At 35.4% G+C, this 12,014-nt stretch overlaps 1 protein-coding gene across 2 annotated transcripts in view; it reads left to right on the top strand.

Moving 5' to 3' along the window:
- VPS13A (vacuolar protein sorting 13 homolog A) overlaps positions 1-11,804 on the top strand; it is a 112,589-nt gene extending 100,785 nt beyond the window's left edge. For both annotated transcript variants that reach the window (XM_037372931.1, XM_037372930.1), the window contains 4 exons: positions 4,132-4,217; positions 4,829-4,952; positions 6,480-6,554; positions 8,908-11,804. In XM_037372931.1, coding sequence (XP_037228828.1) covers positions 4,132-4,217; positions 4,829-4,952; positions 6,480-6,554; positions 8,908-8,958 — 336 coding nt within the window. In that variant the 3' untranslated portion in view covers positions 8,959-11,804. The remainder of the gene's footprint in view (positions 1-4,131; positions 4,218-4,828; positions 4,953-6,479; positions 6,555-8,907) is intronic.
- The last annotated feature ends 210 nt before the right edge of the window (positions 11,805-12,014 follow it).

The following is a 12,014-nucleotide window of genomic DNA, read 5'->3' as shown; positions in this document are numbered from 1 at the left end:
GCTTCTCCATTCAGCCCATCAAATACATTCTCTTGGTATTCAGATCAAAAATTTACCAAGATAATTTTGCCAGTCAGCATAGGCAAATTATATTTGTGTTGTGAAGTAGAAACTTTGTTCTGAAAGAAAGCAGATGTCCTCAGTTTTACTCTGTTGCATCCTGAGGCCTTAGATTGAAATCTTAACCTTGACCTCAAATTTCTGTTGACTTTAACAAAACCATGTTGATTTCAGAGCTGATGTTCAGCACGGCTGAATGGAATCTTAAATTCAGGCATTTGCACATCATGGACAAAAGCTTTATTTTTGTAGAATGGCATTGCACATTAGGATAGCTGGAATGAGGGAGCAGGCAATAAAGGATTGATGTTAGTTCTTATTAATAAAGGATGAGGAGAGAATTCTACATGGCAGCAAAAGAAATGTTTTACAGTAACTTTTTTAACACTCTTCCCATTTTTTTCCCCACACACATTCAAGCTAGATCTAAGTGGCTTGGGTACTGGTTAGAATTATTAAATCTTTGTGAGGGGAAGATTGGATATGTAGTTACACCAGGTTAACCTCCTGGAAGTAGTGGTTCTGCAGCTGTTGAAGAAGTCACCGTATGAGCTGAAAGATACATTCATATTGGAGTTTCTAGCAACAGCAATAGATTGCCTTCTGAAGTCATACATTTGGGCAGTAATTGGTTCATAGGGAAATACGTTGGCAGTCTAAAATCCCATTGAACACTAAGTTAAAATGTGGGTATAACAAATCTCCTACTCTTCTTTCTTGTTCAGATTAAGTAGTAACAGCCTTTACAGTGTTTCTTTTACATGCTGTTTCAGTTGGGTTGAAGAGCATCAAACATTCAGACTTTTTGTATCATATGTACTAGTAATATTTCTTAGAACTATAATCAGAAGGATCATAGGTTTTTAATTTTGTCTCCACTGCTTACACTCTGCTCTGCTTCATTTCTAACTTTGTCAAAGGCCTCTGTGCTTGCTTCTCAATAAACTAGGAGCATGTAGTGTAACCGGAATCTTTCCAAATGCAGAGATGGCACTTTTAAGACACTGAGCATATCTGCATATCCATCTCTGCACAAATGATCACATCTGCCGTTAGATTATTGCAGTGACATCTAGGAATTTGTACTACAGGTAAGAATGATTAGCAAAGGAGGGGATTTGTGCTTGGAATACTTCACTCCAGCAGCTGTAAAACATGTCTTTTTTTCAATAGATGCATGCCATTCCATCTCTAGTCAATGAACTATAGCATATACTAAAGCAATCAGGTTATTAAACCTTTTTTAATTTGAAATACAGAAGTTGTGTTTTAAGAAAACAAATGCTAATTTTTACAGTGGTGGAACTAATATTGAAACAATGATTGATCAATATTAACTTTCATAGTTTTACATCACCAGACAGTGGTCCAAGTTGCTATCTTTCTCCAAACAATTAATATTTAAATACTTAACAATTCTACAAACATATTTATGCATCTATATTGAGGGATCAATTATATATCCTTTAATGTTTGAATTCTTTAAGACATTTTAGTAGCAGAGGGCAGTAGTGATCTTGCTTTAAGAACTATTAGCAGTAAATTGATGTATACCTCTGTTACATATTTCCTAATGAATAGGTGCAAGCCTAATGCTAAAAGGGATGAAGGTTGTAGATGAAGGGTAGAAAAACCTAAAGGCAGAAAATGTAGAAGTTGTTACTGCTCAGCATTGGCAGAGATACAAATGTTATTTTTGCAAATGGACTGTGTAGCGTTTTCCTGTGCTTTATTTCTCAATTAACATCTGTTCTCTACAAAACTATAGAATGCAGATAACTTGAGTTCATGATCTTTGACTCCTAGCTAACAATGAAGAGTAGTTAGCTCAGCACATACCACGTGCTAACAATATTTGTGGGTTGCACAAATCACTTGTGAATCTCAGTAGAACAAAATACTTTTTGTGCTATTTGGTGGACATTGAAATATTTTTTGTTTAGGATTGCAACCTGTGTGATAATGAAGTATACTTTAGTTCCATAAGAATTTTTGTAATTCTCTATTATCAGTAAAGTGAGTAAGTTACAGTGGGGTGATGTGACTTGTTGAAAATTAACTAGCAAGCTAATGAAGAGACAGAAAGAGATAACCCTGCTCTCTTAAATCCCATTTAATGGGGGTTAATGTTTGGATTGAGAGCCTCACCTCAGTGCTGTGCAAAGTGTAAGAAAGTTAACTTCTTCGATGAAGAAGAAAGACTAAGACATCCTCTCCTAATGAGGTTATATTGCTAAATGCATCTCCCTTATAACTGCTTCTAATAGAAGAGAGATATTGGTCATACTTTGTTATATATGTGTTTGGACAGTAAGAGAAATTGCTGTCATTGTCACAGAATCTTGCAGATGGAATGCAATGACGTGTATTTGTTACCTCTACCGAACCACCCTTGCTCTTTCCACACATTATTTCTGTAAGTTCCTGTCAGCCTTTTCCTTTTCACTGTCTTTCTTGCTAGGCCACCAACACTGAAAGTCCATCAGGATGTAGAACGAGACCAGTAACCTGGTACCTGGGTCAGTTATATCCGTGCTGTCTGTCCATACAGCCACCTCTGTCTTCTAAGCATCCAGTGTGTTGTGTGCTAGAACGCTGTGGAGGCTACCTCGAGAGAGGATTTTTTTGGTTCTTTGGTTATGAAGTAGGAGTTTGGACCTAAATACAAGAGGCAGGAAGAGAGCAAAATCAGAGGCATTGCAATCCCTAGACAAAGCTTGAATAAGGAGTTTCCAAAACCAAAACAATCTAATCTCTGTTTTCCAAACCCTTAATTCCTCATTTCTTAAGCCATTCTTGCAGTATTCATCCTGCCTGTGACTCTAGGTCTTGCAGAACTAAATTCAAGCAGTGACTTACGTAAGTAGGCGTATGATCAATAGTTGTGATTGTGCGGGCCAGCAGAACTGGGAAGAGAGAAATAATGTGAATTTCCTGAGAGCTTTTCCAGAAAGCTGCCTTTTGGGAACTTGTTACTCAAATGTTCTTGCATTCTAGTCACTAAAGAATCAGCAGCTTTGAGGGAAGGCATAATTTAAAAAAATTGTTTGGGCAAGTGGAGTTATCCATGTGGCCAAATTTGAAGTTGTAGGGTAAGCCTAAATAAATGTCTGTATTATTTTACAGTGGTGATGAATACTCATTTAATGGTTTTTCGATTTTAACTGCACTGAGAACTAATCTACAGTGATTTTAAACATTGGCATACATATCTGAAGCAGTATGTTTGTAGTTAAGGGTTTATTGAATCATACTGGTTTATACTAACCTATCTTTGCTTCCAGTTTGTAACACATGGGAAGTATATGCAAGCAGTCATGTTGCTATTCTCGACTAAGATGCAGCAGTCCTAATTTGATCACTAATTTAATCACCCGTTGCTCAGAAAGTCAGGAATCCAGTGGTTGCCAAGTCATGTCTTTAAAAGCCTCTGTTTTTAAAAATTACTCATCTGCTCTCATCAATATTTAAAATTTATTGGCCATAAAAGAATATTCTGTTAAAAATATTCACAGCAATTGTAGGTAAAGATTAAGTAAGTTTGAGGGACACAAAAGAATATGAAGAAATGCTAAACATTACTTCAAGTGCTGCATTTTTAAGTCTGTCTACATGGTGGTGGGTTTTTGTATACAGTTAAGTACAGATTTATTCCCAGAGTTAATTACTGTAATGTATTGGACATCACTTGACATAAATTAGGAAATGAATCCTTATTTCTTTTATTGTCTCAGAACTGCATTAGTTGGCAGAAGTTTGGTGTGTACTAAAAATATGTAGAAAATAGTCCTGAGAAATGTTCTGAGAGATTATATTGTTCCTTGCCAGTTCTGGTTAGCATTGATTTCTGTTTGCATAGCTGCATTAACAGCGACTGAATAATGCTATGTAATTATGAATGTTAGCTGTCACAGACTTGCTAGACATATTCTGGCCTTATGAAAGTAGCCTTTTATTTGTGTGCTATGTGCTTTGTTATAACATACTTTTGCAGGATAAGTTTTAAGCACAGAATTAGTACATGAATTTATACTAGCGTATTCAAAACTATAAAACTTCAATCTCTTTTAGAAAATTGAAAATGGAAGATTTGCAAAACTCAGATATATTGCACATGCTATGGTCAACAGTACAGATCTGTTAATGGTAACAAAAAGGTAAACAGTTTTGACTCAATAATAACTACTTAAAACTACCATCAAAATGTACATGCCTTGATAACTGATCAGTAACTGCACTGTCCTTGTCTATGTAGATAAAATAGTGGGGAAGGCATGCTTACTGTGCTGTTAATAATCTTGTTCAACAGCAGGATTGTTCAGCACAAGAGTGTTTAGTGTCATAGTAATTTATCTAAGGAGAGAAAGGGAATGCTGTTTTTATGATTTCTTTAATGAGAAGGTTTTCTTATAAATCTGGTTAGGCTGAATGTTAATCAATGGAACTGTGGGATTCACTTAAATTAGCATATTGAAGGAAAAAAGGGTAATATAGGAACAAAGTAAGTAGAGTATCAGACATACTAAAAAAGTTTCTACGACTTGTAAAAATACAGCTAGAAGTAGTGTTATGGTTTTGCTATGAAACAGTATTTTAAATAAGTTAGAGGAAGGTTCAAATTCACTTTTGAAAAGTATGCTGTATGGTTATGGATCATTAGATGAGTACTATTTTGTAACCATGACTTCATTAGAGCTTGGATAACTTTGTAACTTATTAGTATTTTACATTAATTTTTAAACTATAAATTTTATTTTCTGGTGCCTAGTGGTGTGTTGTTTGTGACAAAAGGGACATTTGGACAGCTGACATGTGAATGGCAATACACTTACGATGAATTTACCAAAGAACCATTCATTGTCGATGGCAGAAGATTACGCATTGAAGCCAAGGTATGTTAACCTACGTTTCATTTTCTTTTTGTGTTACTGTTTGTAAGATTGAACTTTGAATTCCTGAGCTCTCCTTTGAATTCTTGATCTCTCTTCTAGTGAAGATGCACTCAGAGAAGGGAGTTGGTATGGCAAACTCCTCAGATAACTAGCTTCTGACTGTTCTAAGGAGAATGGGAACATGATGTTTGAAGATGAAATGATTCCTTGAGCCCTGGGCATTTTCTGTTGGTGTGCACTAGTTTGTGGTGTATTCGTAGACTGGAAAATGGTGGTACAACAAAACTCTCAAAGATTGCAGAGTATTTCTATTCTGCACAATGGAAATATGCCAATATGTGGACTTCTACCTTGCTGCAATCCCAAAGATTCAGCTATATCAGAGCAATGATTTGCATGTGCTGTGCTTCAAGGATTTTTTTTTATTTACTTGTAATCAAATCCTTCAAAAATATAATAGTGTATTAATATCTTCATGAAAAATATAATTACATATGCTTATTCCTTCCAATGCAAGTTGTAGAATGTTGCTCTCAGTTGCATTTTTTTCCTTTAAAAAAAAAATTGCCAAACTTTCTTTCCCTAGTAAACTGGCAAAGGATATAAGGAGCAAGATGACCACTGATGACTAAGTGTATTTACAGAGGCAAAGTTCCTTAAAAAAAAAAATATCTTAAATTCTTGTTGAGATGGTAATTGGATTTAATTTAAATCAATAAATTTACCTGCCAGTGGCTTGATTTTTCTGTTTTTAATAAGCTTTATGTGTGTAATTACACATATTGGTTGTCAGGACAGTCTTGACAGTGTACAAAGTCATTCCGTTTTTCACTCAGATTATTTGTTTCTATTGCAGAGAGCATGAAAGGCAGAGCCCTATTGGTTTGGAATCCTCCAAACTGGATTTCTGACTGCAAGTGAACTTTTACAGGATGAAATAATTCTTAGAGTTTCTGCCATTTCAGGCAATGCTGAATAACATATCCATCTTTATCCCCACACAGCAGTCATTTCAGAGTCCATTCACATGTCTGCAGTATGCTCTTTACTGAAATCTATGGTTGAAAACTGTATTTTGCAAATCACTGCTTATGTTCTGTTTCTGAAGTCTCAGTTGCTTTTTTCACTACTTAAGACCACAACTTGCAACTCAGTATGGGTGGAATGTCCACCCAGGTAATAACTTTAAGAAGAATGAAAAATTACAATCTTGGGGAGTACTGGATTTTGTTACCCTACATACTCCATTATCTGCCTTCCATTCCTACACACTTCTATAGTCCAGTCTCCAGGGTCTCTATGGTAAAAAGGGAAGTCTGTTACTGCTGGAGTTCCAGCACACTCCGCTGTGCTTTCATGCAGAAAATGAAGTTTCTCAGGGGTGTGTGCATGCGATGTGAACATACTCAGATTAGCGTAACGGGTATACGTGGCTGGCTGAACCATATAGCTGCCTTAATGGTAAATAATTTCTTAGTCATAAAGTTTGAAGATACTAACTTCAGTTTTGAATTGCTATTCCTTTAGGAACGAGTTAAGTCTGTGTTCCACGCCAAAGAATTTGGAAAAATTATTAATTTTAAAAGTCCAGAGGATGCCAAGGTAACATGAAAATACTATTACAATTATACTGTGTTAAATTTGGCTTAAAGTGAAACGGGTATATCCTTAACCCAAAACTACTATGTATATTTAAAATTCAGTGTTTCCACATAGTCATTACACAGATGGAAATGACAATGGTGCATTCAGTACTGAATTTCAAAAATACTCAATTCCAATACCAAGCTTTTCCTTACATGAATCTTTGGAATTCTAACTGTCAAAAGGGTGATTTAACAGTACTGCTAACAAAAACTAAATGATCAAGAATGTGAATTAAAATAGCATGTTTTAATAGAACAAACAGTATTTGTAAATTACACCTAGTTTTATTCCAGGGGGATGGGAGGGGATGTCATTCCTCTGTTCCTCAAAATACAGTTTTGATTGAAGAATGCAGAAAAGCCCTTATAGAAACACAAAGGGTATATATGACACTATTACTACTATTATACACATACTTTGGATGATCTCTTCATTTTCTTATCACTAGTTTTGACTACAACAGAGGGTAGGAGTGGTTCTGGTCTGCTGCCAGAACTGAGGTAGCTGGATTGTGCGTTTTTTTCATTGTAAATTGAAAACAAAAAAATTTGCCTTGTTTTTATTAGTGTAGCTGATTATTTTCACAACAATAAACTAGTCTTGTATATTTTCACACCAGTGGGGTATGTTACGCTGGGATCATGCTTTGAAACAGTGTGCAGATGTTATATCCTCTCATTAGTTTAAGTTGCTTTTGCATCTTCTCATCAGTTTAAGTTGCTTTTGCCTTTATGAGGGTGGTTCCTATCCACAGCTGAATGATAACATTTTACTCTAACCTCAAAGAGTATTACAAATACTGTCAAGGTATTTGAGGACCCCATGCTGAATTTGACTTTGCTGTAGTCTTTGGAGATACTGAGCTCTTTTTTTTTTTTTTTTTTTTTTTCTTTCTTTCTTTTCTTTTTGGCTGGGGTGGGGCAGGGGCAGCATTGAGGTCCAGTAGTCTGTGTGGAAGGGAATCACATCTATGCCCCAGCTAAATTGGGAACAATTCCAAAAACCAAATTAGTGCATTGTATTATGTGTGCCGTAAGTCTTAAGCGAGGAAAAGAAAGCCGAAAAGTTGTGTGCGCTTTTCACAAAAATGTTGGTTTGCATATTTTCCTAGAAAGTCTGTGGACCTCACAAAACCAACAGGAATGCAAATACAAGGGGAAAGTTCACTATCAGACAGGTTTGGTAAGGAATGTGGTTTTATATTTGAGAAGGAAGACTTCTCTAGGAGGTTCATTCATAGGAAGGTTCATGCAAAAATTGCCATCAGGGCCTTAGGGTCTATCCTACAGAAAGTAAGTCCCTGAGAGTCGCATCCGGGCTGTTCAGCGTATATCTCACTTTTGCAAATGTGACACTTGTGCTTGTATATATAGGAGATGACACTGAGGGACGTGTTTTAGGAACAGTAAAAATGAAACTTGCACCCTTTATAGTAAAAAGGATATGAGGTCATTTCAGTGATGCTGCTTCATGAACATTGTGTCAGTCCAGTGGCCGCTATGGAGTTGGCTGTCTGTGAGAAGTGCCATATTCTGATGTGAATAGTAGTTTCTTGAACAGCCAGTTCTTCTTCCATACCTTCAGCATCCTGATAAGCAGAAGCTCCCTTTACTTAAGGCACTAAGCTAGTGATGGGGAGGAGTGGGTCCTAAAGATCTGTAACATAGATCCTGATCCAGTAACAATTAGATTTGTAATAATCCACTTATCTTCCTTGAAAACATTATGCAGCTTTCTCATGGCAATCCCTTTGTGTAACTCATCTCCTACCCTGGATTTCAATGTCACTGCACCCCTCTCCCTTTTTTTAGACTCTTGGGAAACTAATTTCCCTTTCCTGTTCAGTAAACATGTGAATTTGAAATTCCTGAAAAGAAACAGAATATAGTTAAAGAAAGCTTCTTTCTAAATAACTGTATTATCACATTGCTGCAACCTGTTCTTGTCCTGTCTTTTGTTATACTTGCTTCTCTGTTGTCATCTGTGATTTGTCTAGAGTGGGTGAAATGATGTAATTTGTTTTTTAAAATGTTATTCATTGAAATACAGACCAGAAAACTGAAATGTAAACCTGGCCTGTTTAACTAGTTGTGTTATTCAATGTCAGATGTTGGTACTTAAATGCCTCCATTTTCATGTGAGAAAACCAGGGGTTTGTAATCTACAGTAGACTTTTGGGCACTGTATTAAAACTGAGTAAGGAAGACAGCAGATACTGAGGTGTCTGGCCAACCCAATCTAATTTTCAGCTGCTTTGTATGGTTTTTACCAAGGAAACACTTTTGTTTTTTCCTTTTCCTTCACACAGTGGATCCTTTCTAAACTGGAAGAAGTGAGAGAGAATCAGCCAAAATTGTAATGAGAGGAGGAGCACCAAGATATGAAGAACAATGAACAGCTGCCTTTCAATTCCTCTTTAACAAGCAGAGCTAATTGAGTATCTGCAACAAACGTAAACACAGGAAAGAAGGAAGATTTATGAAATCATTCATTATAGTCACAACAGTCTATGGCTATATTACAGAAATAGATGACATTAAATTAGAAAAAATATTTAGTGATCAAAAAAATTTGCCAAGTTCTGGCTTGTTGTGTTTGGGTTTTTTTAATATAAGAGTGCCAGATTTCATTTTTTATAAATGAAGTGTAAAATTAATTTGTTCTGCCATTACATTTGATACTGAAATTGAACTCTGGAATAATTCTTTCGATGCTATTCAGTGCAAATTTTTCAGTTTTGATTTGATTCTGAAAAGCAATACTTAGTATCTTAGTTTTCATATGACTTGAGGCTGTGTTGAAATTCAAGTTTATCAAAGGAAATGTTAATTTAGTAATCACTAGTCTTACAACTCAAATTCTTTAGTAGTAGGCTACTGACCAGAGATGTCTAATTTAGAAGATCACAGGAGTGGCTGCTGAGTTAACAATATTACTTTTTATAAATGAACGGACCAGGTGATGACAAATTTACAATATCACTTTTAGTGTAAACTTTTTTATATTCTACTCAAGGAAACATTGCAGCACCTCTATCAATATTCACAGAAAATACGAGTTTACAAAAACCTATAATGGGGAGAATTAATATATCTCTGCACTAAAAATATTCATTAAAGCCTATTATTTTAAATAAGTTATTAGTAGTCTTGCAACTCAAGAAGGAGTCTATGGGGTTATAAGTGTACTGTTGCATACCAAAAATCAATGCCTTGGATTACATAGTATTGTGTGCTAAGCAAGTGACCAATAAAGTAAGATTTACATTAAATAATAAATATAATATTTCACAGTTGCTTTTATCAACTTTTCTTACCCAGTGAAACTTTTTTGTTTCACACCCAGACAACAGAACTTTAATAGGGAGAGCTTGAATGTGTGTGATTCTGCTTATTTCATAGATGTGGTAGTCATAGTGTTGTTGAGTGGCAGTTGACACAAACAGTAAGGAAACAGTACAGTGTTACATGAAGGTTTCCATAAATTCCCATATCAAAGTCTTCAGAATATCTGGTACGTATAGTAAGTACCTGCTGCCAAAATATTGTTTCCAAACGATGGTTTGGAATATTTATAGCTACAGGTTATAATTCTGACATTCTGGTGATGCTTGAGATATTAAAATTGTCACATTATTGTAAAATCTAAATTACTTGCATGCTAACCTACAATTGCAGTTCTTTAATTTACTGTAAGTCTTGCCTTTGGTGTTAAGTAACAATTTAGCGGGTTACAAAATACATGTAATCTTGTAATTTTTCCCGTGAATTCTAAACTGAATCAACAGATTATAAGACAATTCCAAACTATGACAATGACTATGTTACTTTACTTGTTTGTACACCAAGCACATACCAAGAGTATTAACTCAGGTTATAATCATGCCAAACTAATACAATACCTTGCCTTTGATAAGTAGTGTTATTAGGTGCACTGAGAACCACTGTGTATCTGTAATTTGTTTTTCATCTACGCTTTTCATCTTAGGCATGATAGTTTAGTGAATAGCTTCATCATGATCTTGATTCTTGATTATGGTGTTGTCTCCTTTTCTCTCTATCCCCAGTATTTACTGAGTATCTGCAGCAACTTTCACTTCTAGTACCTCTTGCAAGTACTTTGTACATTCCCATTTGTGTAGCTTTTCCATTTACCCTCTTCTAAATATTTTCTCTTCAGAGAGCCTCTATTTCAGTTATCTCCAGTTCTTAACTTTCTTACATTTATTTTGCCACCAAACTCCTGATTCTCAAATCTCAGCTGGCTCTTCAATAATATTTGAGCAATTTAACCATTAATGTCAAGTGCAGAATTTATTTTAAAAGTACATATCTGTGGTTAAGTTCATGTTTTGGAAAACTTAATTCCCCCAAAATTGCATTTTTCCTATAGAGTATAAAATATTTTGATCTTTTGTGCTAACTAAAAGCCTTAACACAAGAACTAAACCACTGGAAGTGTTAAAAAGTCAACATGGGACCTTTCCCCCACCTCCCTCATCTCCGCTTGCAGTGACAACATGATTTTCTGTAGTTCTCTTTTTCTAATCATTAAATTGTGTCTTTTTCCTTCTTTTTTTTTTTTCCTTTCCTTACACATCCTTCATAGACTCATGAATGAATTTTGCCTTTTCTTGGCAAACACCAGTTCTCTCTGCTTTAACTATATATTAGCCTGAGGAGAAAGTTGTTCAGACCTATGCCGTTGTGTAGTTTTCTGGATTATTGCAAGCTGTTTGAGATATCCACTGCTATGCCTCATTCCTTATTGCAATGTGCATATTTTTTCAGGAATGCAGAATAGATACATTAATTTATTAAGAATACATATGCAATTAGACAAGGGGATCTCAATAAAAATAAAAATGTAGGCATTTAGGTCTGCCCACTGTGGTGTTTGAAAGTATACCATGGCCTTTACTGAAGTACTGAAGAACAACTCTTCTAGATGACTGTTACCTAAGCTTATTACCTTTGAAAAATGTCATTTGAGTGCTTAGTAGTAGTTTAATGGTTAGAATTACGTCTAAGAAATCAGTGACAAACCAAACATGGAATCAAAGATGCCAGACACATTACTAAAACGTTTGTAAGTCTTAACTGTTTGCACCTCTTTTTGTTCAGCTGCATGGAATGGCTGTTTTTGTTTCCGAACTCTTCCCCCTTCCTTACCTCTTCGCCTTGAATAAAATGAAACTGAATGTTACTGGACTGAAATCTGATTATTACTTGTTTTATTTATATACTGCTTTAATTAACAGGTAATACCATTAACCAGAATTTCATAGGTAGAAATTGAGAAATAAATCAAATCCTGACTCTGAGAACACACGGTCAAGCTTATGTTGCAGCCATCTCAGTGAAAGCAGAATACCGACTTTAGTCTTTACCTTTGGTTTATTATATGGGCAAGTTA

The sequence above is a fragment of the Falco rusticolus genome, chromosome Z, assembly GCF_015220075.1.
Source record: "Falco rusticolus isolate bFalRus1 chromosome Z, bFalRus1.pri, whole genome shotgun sequence".
NCBI classification, from domain to species: domain Eukaryota; kingdom Metazoa; phylum Chordata; class Aves; order Falconiformes; family Falconidae; genus Falco; species Falco rusticolus.
The sequence above is the reverse complement of the archived record's forward strand: the minus strand, read 5'-3'. Positions and strand labels throughout refer to the sequence as shown.